Here is a 27,633-nt window from a genome sequence, read left to right on the forward strand (position 1 = left end):
TTTTGTAATGTTCTAATGTTTTTTTTATTATGCTCTTATTTTGAGTATGTAAATATATACTTAAAAGAAAAATGCGTTTTTATATTTTGGATATGATAATATGATATGTATATACTTATTTAGTATTATATTTTTCATTTGATTATTTATTGGTTTAAAATATATCTTTCTTAACGGGTAACGGGTCGGATCATATTACCTATTAATATTATCGGGTCGATTTCGGGTTGGGTCATTTTACCTGTTTATTTTAACAGGTGTTATACGACATGACCCGTTAAGATATCGGGTATGCATGCCAGGTCTAGCTGGAGATGGTCTAACGGCTTCCTTTCTGGTTAGACGGATTTTCCTCCATGTCCCAACTTGTTAGAGAGAGAGAGGGGTAGTAGTAAGGGTTTGTTTAATATCCACACAAATGAAAAACCACCAGAATACTATTTAAAGGTAACCTCCAATTTAGCAATTATATAAGACTATCTGTTTTTGCACTTCTTCCTTTTTTGTCTTCTAGGCAATTTCAACTACCTGTTGGTTGATTTGCCTGTGAGAGAGAGAGGGAGGGCGGTTGAGAGGGTGGGGGAGGATTCCGATGAAGATTCTGCTGAACTAATCCTCCTTGCCAAGTTCAGTTCTTCATAAAAAAAAAAACCCCTATTATCTTTTGTCTTTCACTTCCACCCCCTCCTCATCTCCTTCTTCTGTCCCTATCTTTCATTTCTTTTAGGTGGTGGGTTTCACCTAATTTTTGGTACAATCTCCACAACAACCCAGATCTGTTTTTTTCCATTATTTTCTTTTCTCTGTTTCAAAAGAGAATCAAAGATTTTGGAGATATGGGTCTCTGCATCTAGACTTATCTTAATCTTTTTATTTTTCTTGGGAATTCCAGGTGTCAGAAAACCCATATGAAATCTGGGTGAGTGCCCCCACCTCCATTAGCTCTCTCTCCTCCTTCCTCCTACCTTTGAAAGCCAGCTGTTTAAGCTGTCTGTACGGCTGGGGTCCTTTCCATTTTCTTTCCCTTCCTTTCCATTGAGCAAACTACAAAGCATTTGGCTTCCTTTCCTTCTAGTTGTTGTTGTTGCAGTTTGATCGTTTTTTGTCAACGCGATTCATTCATTCGGTCCATGTCATATTTATAAATAAAAATTTAGCCTTCTCTGTTCTTAGGTTAGATTGGCTTTAAGGGACTGATTCCCCAATTCCACCACCAATAATTTAGTTGATTTGTTGTTTTGGTAATTAAAGACGAGGAGGAGGCCCACCGTTGGGTTTTGGTGGGCTTCGTCGGAACCAATAAAAAACCCATATATTGAAAGGGAGGGAGGGGTTGTTCAAGGTACAATTTTTTTCTTAATTTTTTTTGTTGGGGGAGGAACAAGTGGAGACAATTTCCTCTCAAAACATCAAATGTTTGATGTTCCTCCACCATTGAATTTGAGGGTGCTTATAAATTTGTAATGCTACTTTACTTGTTGATAACTTGCCTCTCGTTTCTCTTTTTCAAGACTCTTCCTCTCAACCCCCTCCCACCATGGGCTTCTGAGACTCCCTTGTTGTCACTCTTCTTCTGGAAAGATTTCTCCTTCTTTGCCCTCTCCAAGTTCACGAAGCAAGGCCTTTCGATTCTCTTTCGCCCTCGAATTCCTTCCAGAATGTCCCTCGTGAGGAGAACTCTATCCCTTTCTTCTTCCAAAGTTGAGAATGTTGACGACACGCCGGAGATGTCCGTGTTGGACTTGCCGGAATTGGTGTTGGAATGCATTCTCGGCAAGCTTCCTCCCGACGCGCTTTTTCAAATGACGGGTGTTTGTTCTTCTTTGAGGGAGAGATGCAGGAGTGATCACCTTTGGGAGAAGCACATGAAGATGAAATGGGGCAGAGTGATTGGCCCTGCTGCCTACAGGGAGTGGCAGTGCCATATTGCTTCAAAAACCGATTTGATTGATGTGAAGCAGGGAAAGCAGAAGGGCCTCATGAGAATTCTATCTCTTGGTTGGCCTTTCTCATGGATTAGATCCAAGGTTGATGACCATGGCACCAAGCAGAGGTCTTCCTTGCCAGCTGATTCCATCATGTCTTGGTACCTTGCACTCGAGACTGGCAGGTTCTGGTTCCCTGCTCAAGTCTATAACCGCGAGGTATCCGCCAACTACGATGTGCCAATATGTTTCGATTACAACAGAAAGTGTGTTTATTAATTTGGTTTGATGTTTGTTTTGTGTTGCAGAATGGGCATGTTGGTTTTGTGTTGTCATGCTATGATGCTGAGCTTAGCTATGATCCCCGCACTGACACCTTCCAAGCCAGGCAATTCGACTTACACCGTCGATTGATTTTTCTTATTCCTTATGTATGTTGTTGTTGGTGTTAGCGTTTTGGTTATGGCGAGTTGATTTGTTCAGGTATCCGCCACACGGGAGGAGAGCGGTTGCGATTGAGAAGGGTGTGCCGTGGGAAAGGCTTAGAGCACCGCCGGTTGACACTCCGCCTCATGATCTTCACGTCTCCGACTGTTTGAATGAGTTACGGCCTGGTGACCATATTGAGATTCAGTGGAGAAGAAACAAAGAGTTTCCTTATGGTTTGTTCTTTTCCACATCCCTTTCTAATTCTGGGTCATTTGAGTCATCTAAATTTGAAGCTTGTGCAATATCCAAAGTTAACTTACCATAAGAGAACCAAATTTTTTATTTTTTTTTCTTTTCTTTGGAGTCTTTAGGGCCAGTTTGGTATTGCCTTTTTGATCAAGTATTTCTTGTTTACAGAACCAATGAGTACTAAGTAATGTAGTTACATTTATCATCGTGTAAATTATGTTGAAAATGAATAGCAAACAAATTGTTATGATTCATTTGGTTGTATTGCAGGTTGGTGGTATGGCGTAGTAGGTCACCTCGAATCATGTGATGGAAATGAAAATTACTGCCTTTGTCATAATAGTGGTGAGTTCATTACTTTTCTGTTTTCTCCCGTTCTCCTCCCCTCCCCTCAAAGTAGTAGGATCTTATGCTCTCTACGATTGGCAAATATGTGATCCAAAACTTATTTTTCTGTTGCTGTTGCTGTTGTTGTCGCTGTCTAGCTCGAAAATATTATTCTATGACTCCTACAACTTTCACCTTTTTTTTTCTTTCCCCAAAACATTTTCTCATCAATTGGAAATAGCAATTTAGGATAAGAAAGTTTTTTTTTTTTGAGGGTCTTTTTTTTTTCCTAATGGGAGTAGAAATGAAGTAGCTAGAGTATTATGAATTCATGAGCACGTGATAAACAGCAAGAAGAAAATAAGAATGCAATGCTCACTTAATTTCACAGAATAAAATAGATGCCCACAATTGTTGATCTTTTTTTTTCTAATGGGGTAAGGGCTAAGTGGACCACCTTTTATGCCATTTGATCGGACACCAACACAAATCATTGTCAGCATGTCATGGTTTCCACCAACGTTGTGCTAACTTTGTCTCGCGAGAATATTTATGGCCAACCACATTCGAACTATTCAATGTTCCCTGTCTCTGCTTTTTTATGTTTTGATTTGTGTTTGTTAGAGAGATTGCATATTTGTACTGTGTTGGTGTATTATATAATGTTGCAAATAATGCATATAATCAACGTTTCAATAAGATAAATTCATAAATTAACTTGACATGTGCACATACATTACTTGTCATATTAAATAGTTCACTAATGTAGTCTTCCTAATTAATCTGTAAGGATTACAATTTATATATATGCATAAAATACCTTATTTTCTATAGAAACTAAATACAAAAGATTAAAATCAATTACAAATCCTAGTCCTACCAAATATAAGACTATATCTACAACATAAAAGACTCGCGTGAACACTTTTTTTCCTTTTTTATTTTTTTGTATTTTGCTTTTTATTGCAAAGTTGGAGTTGGAATATTCTTAATGCTTTGGGGGGCTGCATGCAAAATGCAATGGTCAACCTTGGCCTTCCAATTTGTTATTTAATTAGTCTCCATCACACACACCCACCCACCAGCCAAGCAATCTTGCAAGAGATTTGTGTCCTCTTCTCACCACAATCAGACATTAACCTTTAAATACTAGTAAGAATTCCTAAGACCATCTCCAATGGTGACCTAACACTTAAAAATATTTAGCCCAGAAAATGTAGGTTTTAGCCCAGAAACAGCTTTTCTGCTCCAATCCTTCTAGCCTAAAATTTTAGCCCGAGATTATCAAAGAATGAATCAAGGATAATTTTTTTTTATGTAGACTATCCTAAATTAATTATATGAACATTTTAACCTAAAAATATTTAAATTCCGATAAATTTCGAAAAATCACTAAATCAATACATGAAAATCATGATAAACCACATAAACTTAATACAAATGACATTTAATAAACCACATAAACTTAATACAAATGACAATTAATAAACCACATAAACTTAATACAATCGAAAATTCATAAACTACATAAACTTAATAATGATATACACCATCTTGACTTGGTGATGGACTTGGGTGATAGTCTTGAGATGAATCATAATCTTGAAATATACTCCTTGTGGCATTGCTTCGTAAAATGTCCTTTTGCTTACCACGTAAGTATTTCTTCCTCTCTGGAGTGTATTTGTCAAGGTCCTCCATCATCAAATTAATTTTAAACCTGTCTTGCTCCTTATCCCCTTCTTCCTTCATGGCCAAACGCATTTGAGCCGATTCTTCTTGCCGACGGCACTGGTTTTCGTTCATTCTTGTCATTTCGCTAGCAAATTGTGCACGTATCGGATCTTGGGATTTCCCTTTTCTCTTTACTTCCTTCTGCTTATCTCTACCCGAGGGCCTTGTAAAAGAAGAAGTTGGGGTCATTTGTTCGACACCTTCATTGTCGGCAAAATTCACACCTTCATTGACATCATTTAGGGTTGGGGCTTCACTATGAAATAATCTTCCACATTGTTGGTTCGCATCGGTTCCCCACCTCGGACAATCCTTGAGGATGTTCCAAGCATGATGCAACTTAAAAACTTGATTTTTTAGTGTAGTTCTTGTCTTGTAAATTGCCATTGCTTTGTCACCCTATGCAACAAATACATAAAAACAATTAGTTGCAAAATACTATTATGTACATGACAACTAAAATATCCACAAAGAAACTCACAATTTCTGAGGCACCCTTTCCATTATGCATGTCAACCGTGGCTCTCTCCAAGCTTCCTTTCCACAAAGTGCACGCTTTGTTGATAATCTTCCACCGATCATAAACACCACCAACTTCCCTTCGACCGGCGTTGGAGTTTTCATGGAACTTGTCAACGATTTTACCCCACAAAACCTTTCTATTTTGATTCGTGCCAATGGCACCATCTTCGCTAACAAAATTCCATGCCAAACGTCAAAGATCCACATTATGACCTCTAACATGCTCTTTTGCCATCTTGAAAAAATAAAAAATTTGCCACGTGGCAGACATTTGGCAGCCACGTGGCACAAATGTGGTAGCCACATCAGCATTTAACAGATTAATGGATGGAAAATCTAACGGATGTATTATATTGAAATAAAATAGTATTTAAGGTATGAAAGTGAAATGTTTTAAAGTTGTTGTATGGAGTTGTAATAGATCTCAAAACCTGAGGGGCTACTGTGTAATTTACCCTTTATTTTAGGTCATGGGTTGGAATGGATTTGGGGGGGCGGGGAAAGGGAAATTTTAGGTTTTATCCCACCATTGGAGATGGTCTAACCACTTTATTCAATGCAATCATATGTTTTGCAAGGGATGCAATCCCTTTTGTTTCCTTATAATAAATCTGTTGGGGTGCTTGGAGAACACATACAACAATGGAAAATACATTTCTCTTATATTAATTTTGCTAAACAAGGCAATTGGAAAAGCATCATATATTATCTCTCTTAATTTACATGGTGATTTATGCTTGATCCTGCCAGTAGTCATATGCTTGTCTCAAGGATTAAGCCATGCATGTATAAGTAATGAACAAATTCAGATTGTGAAACTGCAAATTGCTCATTAAATCAGTTATAGTTTGTTTGATGGGATTTGCTACTCGGATAGCCGTAGTAATTCTAGAATAACCCTCACTTTTGAACAAAATAACCGTATTCCCAAACAGAAACTTGACTCAAAGAGATGCTGCCTGTATATGTCATTGTCATCAAATACCCTTCCCAATCTGTTTAGGACTTGTCCCCAAGTGTTTCTTTATGTTAGCTTTCTGTTCAGAATATTTATGTGATCTTTTTGGTCAAGGTAGCATGTCAGCCCTTCTTGCACTTAAGTTCGAATCCCTTTTTCCTTCTCCTAGATCATTCGATCGACAATTAGGGCCTTGAAAATTTGTGACAAATTTGATGATTTATGATTTTGGACAGACACAGTGGTGCTGGAGTTCAACCAGTACACACATGGTTCAAGGTGGAGATGCACAAACATCAGCAGAAGAGATCATCGAGAGGAGGGGAATGAGGCAGATGGGTTTTACGGGGGCATCAGGATGCTCAGAAGCAAGCAGGAGATTTCCATGTGGAAGCTTATTTGGCCTACCCAAGTCTTGGAATAGTATAATACTTATATGCAACTATTAATCCACTTGCATTACGTGCACATAAGCAAGTGGATATCTGAAGCTACAAGTTTGGCATCAGATTCAATGGCATTGCCTCCAATTATTGTGGATTGGGGAGGAGGCCGTGGTCTATAGCTATTTTGTTCCCATTTTATTTTACTATTTTTTCGTCGAATGGATTCTGATCCCTGTACATCACCTCCAATTCATGTAAGATAACTTATCCCACGGTTTGTAAAAGTGTAGTTGATAAATATTCAATTGGAAGTCACAGAAAATGGTAATGCAGTTGCAACTTCTCATCTTGTTTTTCAATATTCAAGCTATTACTTTGTTGCTTGGTAATAAGATCTAGTTATATTTCACTTCACTTATAAGATGTCGTTTTATTATGGTTGACCTTTTGTGTAACGAAGCTACTAATGCAATAGTGGCTTTATGCTTCAAGGCACTCCACAGGTGATTGGGGGTATCATTGAACAAGTGTAAAGTTTTAAATTCGACTCTTGTGGATATGTAAATGGTGTATTCAATACCAATTTATTATTGTTAACACAAATCTAATGAGTTAAGTAGTATATATAAAAGTTTGTGTCAAAACACAAACTCTACTCTCTCTCTCTCTCTCTCTCTCCCAGGTCATAGGGCTCTCTTGGGCTTCTTTGGCCTTATTTTACTTTTAACTCATACATGATTTAAACGTTCGAAGCCAATGTGGAATATAGTGGTGAATCTAGTTTGTTAAATTTGCAATGCAATGCGTTTTTAATCTAATTTTAGTATTCAGTGTAAGATATTATATGTCAGCTACCTAAGTGATTGGCTAATGATTACTTCGTTGTGATATTTAATTCATTTCCTTAAATCACCTTTACGTGCCTTAGTCAGGGACTACCAAGTCACCACACAATGACATTATACAAGCCATTATTGACACAATATACAATAGTTTTAGCAGATAATCAACGTCCAATTGATAATCTAATGACTAAGAACGTTTAGAATATATACACTATTTGGGTTTGGTCTCAACATCCTAAATTATCACAACCTATATTCATTTAGGCTTGTATTGTTTAATTATTAGCAAATAATAAATAGATTCAAAGAGTCAATTCTCTGATTATCATTGTTCTTCCTTCGCTTTAAACAATTACCTTAAAACGTTTAGCTTCCCCGCAATGGAAGCAACTATTTTCTTCACCTTGTTTTGTGTAAATTCTTTAAAGTTTCTCCTTTTAATTATTCTTTTTGAACATTGGCTAGTAAAGGACTGCCCTCTCTAGTAGTCTTGTCATCATCCTTCCTCTGGTTTATTCTTTCTCTAAAGCCAATATCCTAGCTGGTAATGAGTTCGTAGTTAACTTGTTTTTATTATAATTCAAAGCTCTAATACCACTATAAAATATCACAGGATCAAACTTGGTCGCCGTTAGTTTGTTAATTACTTTGAAGTATTGTCAAGGGAGAAATAGCACACCTACGTTGGATGATTTGTGTGGAGAAATGAATTCTACTTTTTAGACATTTATCATACTCTTTGCTGAGAGTTAATAGACTTCTCTAGATGTAATTTTTTTAGAGTGAAGTGCCGATTTAGTTTCTGGGCTACCACCTCAGTGAAAATTAGGTCCCTAAATTTTTTTTTTGATAAAATAAGTCCCTCAATTCATTTAAAATTGCTAATTTCATCCCTACTATTATATTCAAAACTATTTGATCTAGTTTTTCGTCAACTTTAGTCATTTGACACATTTTAAAGTGCAATACCGTCATTTTCTCGTCTATAAGCCCTTAGCATTTTATATACATTGCGAATCTAACATCTAATTTACTCTCTAAAGTTAACCTCATACACTATTTCTTTATGAAAAATTACCAGTCTACCCTCCAATGTGTATCACATGCAAGTAACATGACTTGAATTGATGGAAAATTGAATATAGTAGCTTTGAATCTAATATTAGGGATGTAATGGCAGAATTTTATAATTCAATGACTGATTTTTCTTAAAAAAAAAAAAGGTTTAGGGACCTAATTTTCGCTGATATGATAATTCATGGACTAGATTGACAGTTGACCTTTTTTTTGTTTTTTGTGATAAGTCACTTCACTTGTAGAAGGGTTGTTGAACCATATACGATACTCCTTTCTTGCAACATTTTCAAGCTGTCACAGTTCAAATATCCAAACCTCCTATGCCATTTTCAAGAATTGTCTTCAAGAGTAACATTTTTCCATTATAGGATCCACATATTCAAATGTAGGGGGAAGCACCTATTACCCTTCATTTGTATTGTGGCAATATGATCCTGCAGATTTCTGAAGGGAAATTGTGAGATTTCATGTGGGATTTCTAGTGACTAGCATGCATATACAATTCAAAATTTATATACATAAGCAACGGAAGCATGTTATCACATAATATCAAAGCTATAGTCATGCAAATCCCCTTCAAGATGCATAGGTTTATATAAGATGCATCAAAAACAATTTATTGAAGAACAAAGTGTAGGAGTAGTTTTATACCTCTTGATCTAGACTTTAGACCAAGGATGGACCACCTCTAAGCCCTTTGTTGTTGGAACTCCTTGAGCCTAGCCTCCCTCCTTGCCTCCTCCACTTTGTTAGAATGAGTGCTCCTTGGTTCTCCTTAATGAAGGGAAAATTATGAGATTAACACATGGGATTTCTAAATGACTAGCATGCATATACAATTCAAAATTTATATACATGAGCAACGGAAGCAATTTACAAATAATATCAAAGCTATAGTCATGCAAATCCCCTTCAAGGTTCATAGGTTTATATATAATGCATCAAAACATTTTATAAAAGAACAAAGTGAAAGTTTAGTCTTATACCTCTTGATCTAGACTTGAGACCAAGGGTGGACCACCTCCAAGCCCTTTGTTCCTTGAAGTCCTTGAGCCTAGCCTCCCTCCTTGCCTCCTCCACTTTGTTAGTAAGAGTGCTCCAAGGTTCTCCTTTAGTCTCCAAAGGAGAAGACCTCTAAAGATCCACACCCACTAGTGTAGTGAGATGGATGGAGGAATAACCAAAAAGGTGAAAGATTGTTAGCTAAAACACCCTCTAGGTGGCCGGCCTTTGTGGTTTTAGAGAGCTATTTTCTTTTGCCTCTTTGTTGTTCAAAAAACACACAAAAACCCTAATGAACTTTGTGCTATAAAGTTCCGTATATAGACAAAAAGAAACCTAGTCAACAACTTGACTAAATATCTCTCCCAAACCCTTTAAGTGGCCGGCCCTTTAGTGTTTGGTTTGGGCTTTGAGCTTTTATTATTTCAAGTCATCATATGCTTGAATAAAAGCCCAATGGGTTTAGGCCCAATGGGCCCAATTAAACCCGAACGTTTCTTTAAGCCCAAAACGATCTTTTATCGCTTTTATGATTTCTTTAGACTTTCTAAATTAATCACAACACTTAATTAATCCAATTAATTATTTCCATCATCCATTAATTACTCACTACAAGAGTGTATCGGTGTACAATCATTTTAGGTTCTAATTAGCAAGGCAGTGAGGTGATTGACATCAATCCAATTGATTATATTTAATCCAATCACTTAGTGAATTAAAACTTCATTTTAATTCACCTTTCTTCTTTGATGACTACATTTAATCATCTAGAAGAACTCACAAGCTATGAGTGACATCTAACCATATGTCATAGCTACCCAAGCTAATGTAGAAGTTGTTCGGAGAACCTATTCAGTTGGAATTACAATGTAATTCGATATTTCTCTAAAACAATACTCTCAATCACATTACTAGGGTATGGATATATTATGTCAAACCCCTAATGTGATTATTCCTTCTTATATGATTCTATTGAGTCGTATAGGAACGCTTTCCTTTATTACGCTCGATACTTCGGCCGAAGATTCCCGAATCATATCTTAGAGTATTCTTCCTCTCTAATCGAGGATTAGAGATTCCTTGTTGCGCATTCACTTGCCTTCATGACTAAGTGGCTTAACCCCAATTATGCCGTGGACATCCGCGAATGGGGTGACTTTGACATAATCAAAGATTAAGTACTTAGCCACAAGACAACGACGATGCCTCAGGTCAAAGGACTACTTACATTATTCCAACCATTAGAGTTACTTGCTTGACATGTGAGTAGACCTCCATGCAAGTACTCTCGTTCGATTGTGTTCAGTGAACTCATTCTCTTAATGAGCACCTACATACTTGTCTTAGTGTCACAACACGAATGGGATGAGACTTTCCATCCTTCCATTTGAAGCGGACACAGTATGTACCGGTCTAAGCATTGTCAGTTTCCCTCCGACAATCCAATGACTAGGAACCTTTTGGACATAATGATTATGTGAAGAAGGTCTCTGTAGTCTAACATCATTAGATTACTTCTTCAATCGATCCATTATCCATGGATACACTATTTAGGACATATATCGTTTATTGAGATAGTCCTAATTCGTGTCTTTGCCATTTGATGTATAAGAGTCATCCATACATCGATTTATTTGTCCTGAAAGGTTTCTTCCAAAGATTGACTTTCAGGGCATATTTCCAACAATCTCCCACTTGCACTAAAGTCAATCACTAATGTATCTTATACATCTTGTTGAGAGAGCTTATGCTCGTAGGTTAACTTGGTTATGTATTAATCCCTTTTATTATTTAAAAGGGATTTTCTTATCAAATGTTTCCAAAACATTTGATGATGTCTCTTTATCGTGTTCGAATACTTTGATGAGACCTTGATTCCATGGCTTGAGCTATCGCCCCATTACGTCGTAGTACCCTACTGACGACCTTATGGTTTGGATTCAATCATTGGTTCTAAAAGAACCCCTTCCATTCAAAACACCTTTTGAAGCAGTTTCTAAAACTATATATCGACATATATTTCGTTTGTATACTTTATACAAACTTTGCTCCAACCTTGAGACCATTGTAGTACAATACTAACAATCATTCATATGATTAGTACTTCATCCATTATGAAGTTCCATTTGTTAAAATGGCTTTTTTTCACTTTGGTTAACAACCTAAGTGAATGCACGCTTCCAGAGTCCCACTCTGATGTTTCTTTCTTAAAGGCAATAATACTCTTTCAGTTGCTTTGGTTCTGATCCTGGGATATAGTAATATCTTAAAGTGACAACCCCTGTGGTTCTTCACCTTTGGATATCTACTTCACAAGTCAATACATGTGTCCCTTTTGTGATTTTATGACACATTCATTATAAGGGTTATGAAAGTGATTTCCTATCACATAGGAAAATTCTTTCTTAAATCTACAACATTTGAGATTTAATTCCCATATAACATTAATGAGATAGCCTTGCTATATCAATAAGTCCAATTTCAAGTCTATACTTCAAAATTGACCGTGTCATGTTTTGTCATTTTTCGAGTAACCTCTATGTTTTATCAAGTCTATCGAATAGACTTTATTCACATCTTGTTGCTCAAATTATGACATCACTCCCACTGGCCTTGTTGTAACTTAGCATTCATTCAAAAATAACAATTATATTTTCTTGATTTGAATGCATATTGCTCCCACTAACTTAAATGAATCACACACAAAAGAATTCCTTCTCAAGTAATTCCATTTGAAATGTGTGACTTGTTCCATTAAGTCTATTCATTTAAATTATATGGTGTCATACACCATACTTCAATTTTTAGTCATACTAAGACCTTTAATGTAGTCATATAAGAATTATCCAAGTCTTTAGTGGAAGCATGGCTCCTACTAAGGATATAGAAACTCAACCATTCCTTCTAGGTGGTTGATATAATTCTTTATTAAAACTACATAGAGCAATATTGTTACATGAGATGTTGAATTTGGTTTGTCTTGTTGTTAAACCATATGTTGTGACTCATTTTGAAACTTATTCCCTTTTGTTTCATCAACTTGTCCATATGCTTGGTTATTTAGCTTGTTCTCATAAAAGAGAATTATGGACAACTCCCAACATATAACCATTTTATGCTAGGTTGACGAAACCAACATTCAAAGACTATTCTTTAGAATGTCACACAACATAGAATTTTAACGTTTTGAAGAGCTTGAGTCTTTTAACAATTAAAATTGCAAACTCTTAATAATAGTCAAATACTATTATTCTTTAGACAACTATAAACCAATCATATTCAAGTTTATATCCATTTTCACACCTCCCACTATTTCTCATGACTTCAATGAGAAATCATTTCATATATTCAAAATGTATGAAATTGGAGTATATTGGAAGAAGACATTGTGTAGTAGCTTTAAAACATTTCAAGCTTTATTTGTTTCAATCTTCACTAAGTTAATGTCTTGTTATTAAGTGACTAAAGTCTATAAACATTTTATAGATTTAGACACTTCTTTCTTGGTTTAATCACTAACACAATTGACATTTTAAAACCTTTTAAAGAATGCCCAATTAGTTGTTCAAAATTACTAATTGAATCAAGAGTGATCTTGATCATTGTGTTTCAAGTGATAACCATATAAGAAACGTTTTTCTTATTACTTATATCATTATAATGTGATCTTCCTTTTCTTCAAGAAAGGATACTCTAGACTTTTGTCAATTCATATAGAACTCATAGGTAGACAAATGGAACCAAATCTAAAGATTCATTGTATCCTTTTATGTCCTACATGTGAGATCTATCCATAATTGATAAATCTAAAGTTTGGTTATCACATTACAATAAGTGATATAACTCTTGTATCTCAACTAGGATACAACAAGACAATTTTCAATTCATAACACTACTTTAAGGAAATAGTATATTAAAAAGGCATTCTTCACATTACATTAATATGATATTTCAAACATTCATAATGTTTAATACAAAAAGTATTAGCTCTATACATTTAGAGACTAATATAAATACCTTTATACATTTAGGCACTAATAGTGGTCTTCCATCATATGAAGCCACATAATAAGTTCTTAACAAAATAAGAAAGTTTAAAGACAATCTTTAATGCCTAACAAACTTCCTAAGTAGTAAGCAAAAATATAGTGGCCGAACCCTTCACCACATTTTCCTTGCTTGTTCATCTTCTACTTGGCTTCTCCACCTATATACAATTATACAAGTGATTAGCTCTTTATATCAAATATAAATATTTAGAAGATCTAACATTTAGAATTGAAGATAAGAACATAAACCATACCTTGTGGCTTGTCCTTAAGACTTGCAAGGTATAACCTGCAATTCCTCCTCCAATGCCCCTCCTTTCCACAATGGTGGCAAGTCCTTTTGGGCTCCTTTGCCTTCTTTTTCCTCACTCCTCCTTTCGGCTTAGGAGTGGGTGGCTTCTTCTCCTTCCCTTTGCCTTTGCCTTGCGGCTTGGCCTTGGAAGAGGATGGCTTGTTGTAGACTACTGCAGAAGTCCCTACAACGTTCTCTTTCTTCATAGTCTTCTCGACAGTTACTAACATATTTAGTAACTCAGAGAGAGTACTATCCATCTTATTCATATTGTAGTTCATTACGAACTGCGCGAATGTATCAGAAAGAGAAACCAATATGAAGTCCTGGGCCAATTCCCCGTCAAGTAGAGTACCAAGGTTCTCCAATTGTTCAATGAATCCTATCATCTTCAGTACATGTTGATGCACTGGAGCCCCCTTGACCATCTTGGTCTTCACAAGTTCACAAACAGTGCTAAAGCGACGGTTGCGCGTCCCTTCACCATATAACTCCGTAAGATGGAGTATTATGGAAGTTGAACTGTCCATGCCCTCGTGCTGTCTCTGTAGCTCCTCATTCATGGAAGCCAACATATAACACTTGGCTTGTGTGTCATCCTCAACGTGCTTGTCAAACTTAGCACGTTCATCCTCAGTAGCCCCAGGAACTAGAGGTATGTGAGGAGGAGCCTTGTCTAGTACGTAGACAATCTTCTCCAATGTTAGGAGAATCTTGACATTACGATACCATGATGGGAAATTGTGCCCCTCTAGGCAATGTTTGTCGAGTATTTTCGCGAGTGTGCTTCCAACCATATCTAAATACATAAACAAAAAATAATTAGTTTGATTGTTGATTAAGTCAAACGATTCGGGTCTTTAAACCGAATGACACCACCCACCATTTTTGGCAAATTCCATATCCCTCAAGATGGAATCCGGGAGTTTTCAAAGAAAGCTCCTAGCGGGTTATGGGAGGCTCACTATTACCAAGCCCACCTCACGATGATACGATGTTGGCTAGCAAAAATAATAATGAGAGGGTACAATTACCCATTCACAACAACTTCTTGTGATTACCCATCTTTTTGGCCTCTAGAGAGTAATGCCTCACGATGATACGATGTTGGCATTATTTCTCTTAGTTAAGTTCTTTCCCACCATGCCGGTTTAGATAGGGGTTCAAGCATGACCTCACGATGATACGATGTTGGCCACACTCATTGCCTACCTTAACCTCATCAAATGTTTTAAATAAACTCCTCCTGAGTATAAGCATGCACTTTGCACTCCCCCATGATAGGGTGAAGGCGATGTACAAGTCATAAACGATTGGAGCCTACCACGGTGGAAGGCCACGAAAAAGTGTTCAAAGCACTCTTACGCTTTCAACTTAATATTGTATGTTGGTTGAGGGATTTTAAGGTCTCATCAATTTTATTTATTTAATCATATTCAAATAAATAATGTCCTATTACAACTACTAGTCCAAAGTTAATGAAATTAGTAGCATATGATATCCCCACTATTCGTTTTCATAAAACAAATCAATATCAAAACATTTTTCAAAATATTGGAGATATATATAACTACTAATTGTTTTCATTATAGTTTAGTAGCGTATGATACTCCCACTATTTGTTTTAAGAAAAACAAATCAATATCAAAAACTAATTTTTCAAATATTGGAAGTAACTACTACTACTAAGGTTTTTGCATTCCTTTGAAATTGGACTTTATAGTTATCTTAGGCTCTTGGATGACCATGGACTTATTAGGTTATTGCAACAACGAGCCAACATTGTTGACTATAAACTCGGGGAGGTTGTGTCAATTTAATTACGTGCTTTTCAATCCAATTAAAACATTTTCATTGAGCCATTAGAAATGAAAGACAATCATTCATTGCTAATTAGGGCATTGGACCCATTTAATCTTTAATCTCATGTCAAAACCCTCTTTTAGTTATGTCTCCTTACCAATAGTTAAAGAAACTCTAGTCTAGCACTAGAGGGAATCAACTAAGTAAAAGAGATTAAGAAATAATAAGAATTACAAACCGATTTGTACAAATTCCTACAAATTACACATACTAAGAGGGAGAAGATAGATTAATGTCAAATGTGACAAGGTCCATTAAAAACAGTAATTAAAACACATTCCCAAGGTTCAAACAATTTGATTTTAGCGCCTTATCTCATAGCTCAATTATCGTTTAAGGCATAAGTCCATAGTCATCCTTTTCTAACTACTTAATCACATTAAATAATCAAAATGGAATGCAACATGAACATTTAGATTTAGTGCATATGGGCATAATAGAATTATGAGTTTAAGCAACTAACAAAATTAAAATCAATTATTTTAACTTTCTAGTTAGTAGGGGCCTAAATGAAAATAAGAAAAAGTTAGGGGTCAAACCGTAAATACTCAAAAGTATAAAATATCTTTTTCCAAATTACAAAAGACCCCCCAAGTGGATAAATCCACTAGGGTGGCCGGCCACATTAATGGGAAGTCTCACCCATCTTGCTTTAATTCAATGCAAGGTAGAAAAATCCAAATTTGCATGTCACTTGGTTTTGGTTTAAATGATTTTAATGAAAAAGGTGATGGAAATCTCCTAGACAAGTCTAGGGTTTTATAAGTTTTAATATGGTTATGGATGGTAAGAACATCATCCAAAACCATAAAACTATGCATGAAAACCAAATAAAACCATTTTCACCCAAAACCAAACTATGAACACCAAGAACAAAACCATGAACACTTTTTCAAGATTTGTGTATTCTTGGTGATTTTTCAAACCCAAAAACTAAAGTGACAAGGTTTCTACTTTCTAGCTTTAAAATGATGTGTGAGTGTCTTACAATAAAACACAAACACATGCCCAAAAAACCCCAAAACCGTGCCAACCATAAAGAACAAAACCCCAAAATTTTGTTCATGACTTATTCTTCATTTATGCATACAAAACAACTTTTACATGCATATCTTTTCAACTCTTGATTTATATTTTTCAACCATTGAAAAACAAAAGATAAACATACTTTAAATGAAGAAATAATATCTCAAACTAGTTCAAAACTCAATTTTCATTCATGCATACAAAACATCTTTTTTGCATACATATCTTTCTCAACTATTGACTAACATTTTTCAACTATTGAAAAACAAAAGATAAACTTATTTTGAATGAACCAATAATTATGTCATACATAATATTAATACCCATATGCATAAAATCCAAAAGGACACATTATACATAAACCTTTGGCTCTGATACCACTTGAAGGGAAAATTATGAGATTAACACATGGGATTTCTAAATGACTAGCATGCATATACAATTCAAAATTTATATACATGAGCAACGGAAGCAATTTATCAAATAATATCAAAGCTATAGTCATGCAAATCCCCTTCAAGGTTCATAGGTTTATATATAATGCATCAAAACATTTTATAAAAGAACAAAGTGAAAGTTTAGTCTTATACCTCTTGATCTAGACTTGAGACCAAGGATGGACCACCTCCAAGCCCTTTGTTCCTTGAAGTCCTTGAGCCTAGCCTCCCTCCTTGCCTCCTCCACTTTGTTAGTAAGAGTGCTCCAAGGTTCTCCTTTAGTCTCTAAAGGAGAAGACCTCTAAAGATCCACACCCACTAGTGTAGTGAGATGGATGGAGGAATAACCAAAAGGGTGAAAGATTGTTAGCTAAAGCACCCTCTAGGTGGCCGGCCTTTGTGGTTTTAGAGAGCTATTTTCTTTTGCCTCTTTGTTGTTCAAAAAACACACAAAAACCCTAATGAACTTTGTGCTATAAAGTTCCTTATATAGACAAAAAGAAACCTAGTCAACAACTTGACTAAATATCTCTCCCAAACCCTTTAAGTGGCCGGCCCTTTAGTGTTTGGTTTGGGCTTTGGGCTTTTATTATTTCAAGTCATCCTATGCTTGAATAAAAGCCCAATGGGTTTAGGCCCAATGGGCCTAATTAAACCCGAACGTTTCTTTAAGCCCAAAACGATCTTTTATCGCTTTTATGATTTCTTTAGACTTTCTAAATTAATCACAACACTTAATTAATCCAATTAATTATTTCCATCATCCATTAATTACTCACTACAAGAGTGTATCGGTGTACAATCATTTTAGGTTTTAATTAGCAAGGTAGTGAGGTGATTGACATCAATCCAATTGATTATATTTAATCCAATCACTTAGTGAATTAAAACTTCATTTTAATTCACCTTTCTTCTTTGATGACTACATTTAATCATCTAGAAGAACTCACAAGCTATGAGTGACATCTAACCATATGTCATAGCTACCCAAGCTAATGTAGAAGTTGTTCGGAGAACCTATTCAGTTGGAATTACAATGTAATTCGATCCTTCTCTAAAACAATACTCTCAATCACATTACTAGGGTATGGATATATTATGTCAAACCCCTAATGTGATTATTCCTTCTTATATGATTCTATTGAGTCGTATAGGAACGCTTTCCTTTATTGATAGGAGCATATTTATGCGACTTAGTTGGCTTGTTCTTGTGCATTAATGTCGTGTTTCCTTAGTTATTTTAATGTTTAAAGTCATTTTCGTGTGTTTTCAGATTTTATGGACAAAGTAGGCAAGAAGATGCATTTTGGAGCATTTTGGAGCAAAATGGAGCTTGGAATGCATGTCACATATTTGGGCCAAAGTGGATGGACGAATTTGAGAACTAAAGAGGCCAAGAATGTGAAGAATTATGGTCCAAAAGATGAAGAACTCAGCCCAAAAATTTGTCACCCCAACTTGCCTTCATTGCCATGCAAAACAACATAGAATTCCCTTTGGATTCCCATGCCATGCTTGATCACTCTTGTCCCCTACATAATTTCTGATTTCATGCTTCAATTCATTTAATTATTACACTTAATTGCTTGATACCTATTATTCCCTTCACCCACAAAATTTTATACAACTTTCACAACCATAACATGCACCAATTGATGCTCCATCATTCACATTTGGAATCCCATGCCTTGTGTACCACATATTGCTGCACCTTTGACCCATTTATTGACACATTTTCACCTCCCTTTCCATCTCTATGCAATGTACACAATCATTCATGCCCCCTAGCTACAAGACCACTCCATTTTACCCTTCACACTTTGAATCATCACTTCATTTTCACCCTTGGACCATTGCACACCACATACACTCTTTGCCATGCATTCTCCCTAGCCTAACCTGATTCTCTAAGGTTTTTGGGGCCTATATATACATGTTTACACCCCTTGGCAAAGGGTTCACACTCTCATATTCACCATTCATCACAGAAATTCGTCCATACTCACCCTAGGTAGCAAAACACCCCAAAAACACCATTCTAGTGCCTAGAAAACATAACAGCCACTCCACCTTCTTCCACCCTCTTTGCCTAGTTCTCCACCACCCTCCAACCCTCAAACACTCCTCCACACTTACCCTAAACCTTTCCATACCATTCCCCATCCATTCTACATCATAAAACTACCCAAAAATCCGTCCACAAAGCAATCTGCCGCAAGCAAGCAAAGGAGAATTCTTGGATGCACTTGCTACCCAAGTTGGAGCATTTTAGGTGTTTTCTTTCCTTTGATTTTAATGTCTAATTTTATGTATCTTTGCTTTGTGAGTATGAGGAACTAAACCCCTCTTAGTTAGGGGGTGATTCGAAACCATGTTCATACTTGCAATATGATTTGATTACATCCAGTTGTGATTCATAAGTTGTGAATTCAATTTACTTATCCGATCGTATAAAAAATGATTTGTGTATGTTGGTTGAGAGTGCACGCTTAATTTTCATGCATGAATTTAACGCTAGAATATAAGGGAGTTTCACCTAATCGTTATGAACTTATATTCACAAGTAGTGAAGGTTGCTAGTCACAATCACGTTAAGTAAATTCTTGGCATAAGTTTCATGCAAATCATAGTAACGAGTGCCTCGTCAATGCTTATGTTTTTCATAGAACTTAATGATTCTTGCTTGTATCTCTATTATGCAATTCATGTAGGGAACTTGTAGGGAATGTTTTGGGTTGTCGTATGCAATCATCCAATCCAATAACTTGTGGAAAAACTGAGGGTTAATTAGTGCAATTCACGGTTAATTTGGGGCGTTGAGTATTCATAGCTTATCGAAAAGCAATTGGAAATCGTTTTGTATGCAAGTGTGACATGTGTGGAGAAGAACCTCCTAGCTAGCCTTCCATCCATAAGTTTCATTCAAATTCATTTTACAATCTGTTTTGATTCACTTAAATTTGTCTAAGAATTTGTTTACTTTGTTCTTGTCTTAATTTAATTATTTTCGTCCAAAATCAACTCCATCTTATTTCTTTGAGTCATATTAATTAGAACTTGTCTTAGATTATGTTTTTAAGTGTTTTAGTTCATTAGAAAACCAAAATTCGTCCAAGTTTGTGTTAGAGTCCCAAAACTGCCCAGATTGTGTGTTTAAGGTAGTTTTGAGTGTTTAGGGGCTGTTTTGAGTCTTTTGGTTTGTTTTAGTGTTTTAAAGTATAGTTTTGCATTCTTTGAGTCTAGTTAGTGTTTTAAACTTTGTTTTTACGTTTTCAAGTCAGTTTCCAAGTGATTTAGCAATCCCTCCTAATCTCCGGCCTAGAACAATCCCTACTTACATACTTTACTACAATTGATAAAAAGAGGGTTTAATTTGTGTGCTTATATATATTTCGCATCATTTATTACGCTCAATACTTCGGCCGAAGATTCCCGAATCATATCTTAGAGTATTCTTCCTCTCTAATCGAGGATTAGAGATTCCTTGTTGCGCATTCACTTGCCTTCATGACTAAGTGGCTTAACCCCAATTATGCCGTGGACATCCGCGAATGGGGTGACTTTGACATAATCAAAGATTAAGTACTTAGCCACAAGACAACGACGATGCCTCAGGTCAAAGGACTACTTACATTATTCCAACCATTAGAGTTACTTGCTTGACATGTGAGTAGACCTCCATGCAAGTACTCTCGTTCGATTGTGTTCAGTGAACTCATTCTCTTAATGAGCACCTACATACTTGTCTTAGTGTCACAACACGAATGGGATGAGACTTTCCATCCTTCCATTTGAAGCGGACACAGTATGTACCGGTCTAAGCATTGTCAGTTTCCCTCCGACAATCCAATGACTAGGAACCTTTTGGACATAATGGTTATGTGAAGAAGGTCTCTGTAGTCTAACATAATTAGATTACTTCTTCAATCGATCCATTATCCATGGATACACTATTTAGGACATATATCGTTTATTGAGATAGTCCTAATTCGTGTCTTTGCCATTTGATGTATAAGAGTCATCCATACATCGATTCATTTGTCCTGAAAGGTTTCTTCCAAAGATTGACTTTCAGGGCATATTTCCAACACTTAAGTCTCCAAAGTTAAAGACCTCTAAAGATCCTCACCCATTAGAGTAGTGAGAAGGATGAAGGAATAACCAAAAGGGTGAGAAGATGATTAGCTAAACCCCCCTTTGGTGGCCGGCCCTTTGAGTGTTGAGAGAGATATTTTCTTTTTCTCTTTTGTTGTTTTAACAGTTCAAAAAACCCTAATGAAACTTTGTGCTATAAAGTTCCTTTTATAACAAAAAAGAAACAAGTCAACATTTGACTCTCTCTCTCCCTCCTTTGGCCGGCCCCTTTAGTGTTGTTTGGGCTTTGGGCTTTTATTATTTCAAGTCATCCTATGCTTGAATAAAAGCCCAATGGGCCCAATTAGACCCGAACTTTTCTTTAAGCCCAAAACGATCTTTTATCGCTTTTATGATTTCTTTAGACATTCTAATTAATCACAACACTTAATTAATCCAATTAATTATTTCCATCATCCATTAGTTACTCACTACAAGAGTGTATTGGTGAACAATCATTTTAGGTTCTCATTAGCAAGGCAGTGAGGTGATTGGCACCAATCCAATTGATTATTTTTAATCCAATCACTTAGTGAATTAAAACTTACTTTTAATTCACCTTCTTCTTTGATGACTACATTTAATCATCTAGAAGAACTCACAAGTCATGAGTGACATCTAACCATATATCATTGCTACCCAAGTTAATGTAGAATTTGTTCGGACACAGTATGTACCGGTCTAAGCATTGTCAGTATCCCTCCGACAATCCTATGACCAGGAACCTTTTGGACATGATGGTTATGTGAAGAAGGTCTCTGTAGTCTAACATCATTAGATTACTTCTTCCATCAATCCATTGTCCATGGATTCACTATTTAGGACATATATCGTGTGTTGAGATAGTCCCAATTAGTATCTTTTCCATTTGATGTACAAGAATCATCTATACATCCATTCATTGTCCTGAAAGGTTTCTTCCAAAGATTGACTTTCAGGGCATATTTCCAACAATTTCTGCCACCAAAAATACAAACCATGAAGTGCCCAAAAAGCAACCAATATCCATGTTCAACCATTTGTCCCACACTGAGAAGAATTCCATCTAGACCAGGTACAATCATCACTTCTGATGTGTACCTAGTTCCTCTTTTGGTTTCCATTGCCAATAAAATCCACTAAGTCACCAGTGCCCCATTTTGACTTTGCACTTCACACTTTTGTCAACATTAATCAACAGTGATTCAATACTAAGTCACGTGGTTGATGCAACAACTGTCTTGATTCCAAATCCCACAATTTCGATTGTACTGAGGCCTTGTGATAGGCATAAAACATCATGGCAGTGTCATGAACTTGATTTGCATAGTTTGCTACTTGAGTCTTTCATCATGTGCCCAAATTTGTTGCAATTGTGACATTTAACCTTCCCTTTGAACCATCATTCCATAGTGAGCTTTATCACATAAGTCACATTTCTGTTTACCCATTTCTTTGTTCTCACCCTGCCTGTCAGCATGTTGTAATTTATTATCCCAATTTTTAGGCTTAGACTTCCAATTCTTCTTGGTTTTGCTGAAATTTCCTTGCACAAAGGACTTGTTCTGTGACTTGGAGTAAGACTCATACTAGCAAAGGCCTTTTTTGAGCCTATAGTATCATCTACATGTCTACTCAGTTGTAACTCATAGCTCTTAAGAGAACCGATAACTTCTTGTACAATCACAGTATTCAAATTAGACGTTCTCTCAATTACAACACAAATTGGATCATACATGCTAGATAGGTTGATAAGAACTTTTTAAACTTCTCATTGGTGAGAGGGATTTTTCACCATAACACTTCATTTGATTTATCAACTTAAATAATCTAGTACGATAATCAGATAGAGATTCATTTTCTTTCATTCTTATGTATTCAAATTCATGACGCAAACTCTGAAGTTGCACAGACCTTGCTTGTCCACAGTGGCCAAGCCAAAAATTGTCAAAGGATGGGGCGAAATTTGAAAGGGCAAAGGTTCAAAAATAAAACTGGACATCCATTCGAGGTCTAAGTCTAGTGGTTGCGAGAAGATTATGTGAATTACCTGGAATATTCAAAGAAAGATTTGGAATAACCGAAATATTTGAAGGAGGATTTGGACAAACCAAACTATTTGAAAGAGGTTTTGGACTACCATAATATTCAAAGGAGGATTTGAACTAACAATAATATTTGAAGGAGGATTTAAGCACCATTTTCTTGTTGTACAATTCCATTACATAACTGTATTATGAGCAAAGTTCTAAAAGACGCTAAGAACTAGTTGGCGGTTGACATGGCCTAACGTTTAGGCAAGGACCTAAGCGGATTAGACAATTTTAAATAATTTATTATATATCGTATAAATAGTGCATGTTTATTATATATCACATAACATCTAAAAATATTGACAATAAACATATAATATCTAAAAATATTGATAAATTTTCTTAATTACTTTGTTGAATTTGATGGTAAAATATAAAAATACAAATGATTATGAGTTCGTAGTACTTTACAGAATACTTTTTGAAGCTCGTATAAATTTATACTGAGTTCTAAGAGAAATAACGGTGATAAATACAAGACATTTTTTTTTTGAACAATTGATATTATGCACACTAAGGGGTTGGGGGTGAACTAAGCCTCACAATGGGCTTGCAATAATATGGTTCAAATTCACCTTTAGTGAGAATCGAACCTAAGATCTCTCACTTATAAGTGAAGAGGAATACTACTAGACTGTAGTACTAAGTGGCAAAATACAAGACTTAAAAACATTGGAAAAGTGGACAAATTAATTGGACAATAATTAAAAAACAAAACAAATCCTAATATAATTCAGCCTATGTAACTAGAAAGCTAGGTGGAGCAATGATTGGCCAATAATAAAAAAAAACCAAAACAAATTGGATATTTGTGAAGGACACATGGGGTGGGATGGGAAAGAGAGAAAGTCTCCCTTCTTCTTCACTGGAACATAAACCAGAAACTCCATCTCCATTTCCAGAAGTTGCAAATTGTAGCTCTTCAGACTCCATTCCTCCTTTCTTTGGCTTGGGCATTTTGGAGAAAAAGCGATCTAATCGCAGCCCGTATGTGCAGCAGGAACCATCGTTCCTGGGCAGGTATTCCGACGAGACCAGAGGGGCAGACTCCATTCCGCCTCTGTAGCTTCACCACTGCCTGTCCATCACCTCGAAATTCTTCCTGAAGAATATCAAAGGCACCTTTGGACGTCTTTTGGTTCACGATCCAATTCAATTTTACAGTCACTATGGATGAAAATTTCCGCCTTCCTTTGATTGACGAATCTGCACCTGCAAAATAATAACACCTAAGATTAAGGCTAAAAGCCTCACATGCCCACAATGAATTGGGGTGGGGTGGGGGGGGGGTGGGGGCTTTGGCCGAAGAATCTCCAATTCCAAAGTTAGAATTCTGAAAAGAATGTGTTTGAGTGTTTGTGGGAAGCAAAAAGCCTCTTTAGGGGTAGCTAAAGCTTCTTAAATTTTGGAGCTAAATGGAATATTTATAAGAGAGGAGAGAAGCGTAGGTCGGCCCTCCAGGGTTTAGAGGTGGCCGGCCCTAGGTGGTATTTTAGGTGAGAATATTCTAAGATATTTGTGTAAATAAAAATCCTAGAATATATAGGTAAATATCCTAAATAAATGGAATTAGGATAACTTACTTGAAAGAGGTCTTCTTTGATTAAGAATGTATTTATGATAAGAATAAGGGATTATTCTATCATAAATACCTTTGACTTTTCCTACGGGCATGGGTGCCTTGAGCAGTCATTGATCTCTGCCTGCTCTACCTCAGTTGCGTGTGGTGAATGAGGCTACTCCCTGCTCATTTAATAGGGGCAGTCTTGTTTTTCTTGAAAAATGATCCACGTGTTAGCTCCATGATTTTTGGGATTATTTTTGTCTCCACAAATGCCCCTACACTTGTTGGGCTGCTCGTAGGAAAAGGCAGGAGGTGTAGGAATCCAAAGTTGCAATGGAGTTTGTGTCCCAATTTAATGCAGATTCCCTCTTTGACTTGGAATTTAAATTCTTCTAAGAAAGGGAATGTAATTGCCACCAAAACCTATTTAAGTTTGCGTCAAGCAGGGGATTAAATAAATTTGGAGTGCAATTAAAACCCCACAAGAAAGATAGAAAGCCAAAGGATATTTGTTCCCTTTCCTCTAGCAATCTTCTTCGCTTGCTTGTGCAAAGAATTGTGTTCCGTTGCTTTTCTTCTTTTACTCTTTTCCAAGGTAATAAAAAAATTAATTTTCTCCTTCTTGATTTTTTGGAGCCTCGAGGCGTGATTTTTTGGCTTAACGAGGGTCGTGGAGTAGTGAAAACTGGTAGCTATGCTACTGTAGGAGGCTCATCTCGGCGTGCTAGGGCGCCGGTCTTGGGCTGCTAGGCTTAGGCCCGTGCAGCAAGGACGGCACGAGGAAGAGAGAGGAAGGTGTAGAGGCGCCAGCCCCCTCAATTTAGTTTGGGCCGTGAAGGGTTGTTGGGCTGCGAGGGAAATAGAGGTAGTGTTGCGGCGCCTGCCCCTCTGCCATATAATCTGGGCTGTTGCAACTGTTGGGTAGAGGAAAGGAGACCAGGTCGTGGGCCTTGGCGTAGCTGCTGGGTTTCTACAGTCTTGGTCTTGATTTTTTTTCTTTGAGCAACTTTCTAATAATTTCTCATTGAGCCATTGTAGGGTTTTCGAACATGTCTTCCTTGACCCACAAGAGGGATGAATTCATTTCATCGTTGTATCATCAAGGTGGATTTGTAGGTAAGCTAGGCTACGTCAGAGATGCCATGTCAAGGTAGGTTTTGATGAGTAGTTAAGGGACTTCCTCGAGATGCTTAAGCACGTAATTCCATCTGGGGTTCGCGTGAAACGTGTCAAAGATAGTAGCAGCCGTGAACTGTGTGGCTTTACTAAAGCTATCATGTTTGTGATAGAAAAAGATCTTCGTCGCCTGCTCAAGAATCGTCGGTGAAGAAAAAGATGAAGACTTCATTTGCTACTCGTAAGGGTTCATCCACTATTGGGAGGCTTGTGATTGACTTGATTTCTTCAAAAAGAAAGAAAGAGGCTACTAGATTTGAGCCTGTGAAGCCTACTGCTACAAGAATTGCTAGAACTGTTGCTGACATGATTGCATAGCAGAGGAGTTTTGCCATGCCCCATGTGCCTGGTTTTATGGCGAGATAGCCTTTCGTGCCCAAGTCTGATCCTATTCCAGAGGTGCGTGCATTGGCGAAGAGCGAGGATGATGATTCCATATGATGTTGAAGCCCGATCTACTTGAAGACACAGAAACATGTGCCTAGTTTGTTGATGGCATAAGCAAGGTTGTTGACTCCAGTTTCTTCACAAGGCATGAGGCACAATTAGGAGGGGTTCCTTGCTTGCTATGTGATAGGAGCATATTTATACGACTTAGTTAGCTTGTTTTCTTGCTTTTAATTAGCTAAACTATGATAATTATAGTGTTTAAAGTTATTTTCGTGCAATTTCAGGTTTTAGTGTCAAAGTATGCAAAAAGAAGCAATTTGGAACATTCTAGAGCATTTTTGGGCCAAGATTGGATTGTGCAAGCATGGAGGCATGAGGATGGACGAATTTGAAGACAAAAGAGGCTATGAACATGCTAAAAATCTGGTGAAACAAATACAAGTTGCAAGAAGGGATAAATTTCTAGAAGGATTGACCAAAACTTCACTCAAAACCAAGAAATTCTTCAATGCCGTGGGCATTGATTCACTTTCACCAGAAATTTGAATGATGATGCAATGCTTAAATCACCATGACATGTGAGTGGATGATGCAATGCTTAACTCACCATGACATGTGAATGGATGACTCAATACCTAACCCACCAACAATTCCCACTCTTTGCCGTGCTCACCTACTCAATTCCACCAGAATTTTGTGTTAAACAAGTCCATCCTTTTCCTATAAATACCATGGCAGCAACCTCATTCAAAATATCCAGAAATTAACCATTCTCCAAGCCTTCCCTTGCCTCTCCCTACATATCTAAACCTTCCCCATCCATTCCTCCATATAACCAACCATTCAACCACCATAACCACCTTGTGCCGCCACCATTGAAGGAGAGGAGGAGTAGTGCCGTGCTTATGCAATCTGCAACTATTAGAGTGTTTGGAATTCTTTCTTCTTTTAATTCTATGTTCATGTTTAATTTAACTTGCTGTTCAATTATGTTAAACATGTGGAACTAATTTCTTTTTAGTTGAGGCAAATTTGAAGCCATGGACATATGTTGGTTATGATTTGTTTTACTCCAGTTATGAATTCATGAACTTTAGATGTGGTTTACTTTTCTATTTTGATTAAGAACTTGTTTATGTATGTGGGTTGAGGGTCGACACTTAATTTGCATGCCTA

At 36.6% G+C, this 27,633-nt stretch overlaps 1 protein-coding gene across 2 annotated transcripts; it reads left to right on the forward strand.

The window, feature by feature from the left end:
* The first annotated feature begins 356 nt into the window (after positions 1-356).
* LOC103422933 (F-box protein At2g26850) lies at positions 357-6,876 on the forward strand. Of its 2 annotated transcripts, XM_008360998.4 has the most exons (6): positions 469-1,342; positions 1,512-2,144; positions 2,234-2,313; positions 2,409-2,587; positions 2,874-2,948; positions 6,381-6,876. In XM_008360998.4, exons 2-6 carry the CDS (start codon positions 1,659-1,661, stop codon positions 6,566-6,568), a joined length of 1,008 nt encoding a protein of 335 aa, XP_008359220.2. In that variant the 5' UTR covers positions 469-1,342; positions 1,512-1,658; the 3' UTR covers positions 6,569-6,876. The 2 variants fall into 2 exon arrangements, with proteins under 2 accessions (XP_008359219.2, XP_008359220.2); XM_008360997.4 differs by having other exon boundaries at positions 357-2,144.
* Positions 6,877-27,633: the final 20,757 nt, after the last annotated feature.

This window comes from Malus domestica, chromosome 11 (genome assembly GCF_042453785.1).
Source record: "Malus domestica chromosome 11, GDT2T_hap1".
In the NCBI taxonomy this organism is placed as follows: domain Eukaryota; kingdom Viridiplantae; phylum Streptophyta; class Magnoliopsida; order Rosales; family Rosaceae; genus Malus; species Malus domestica.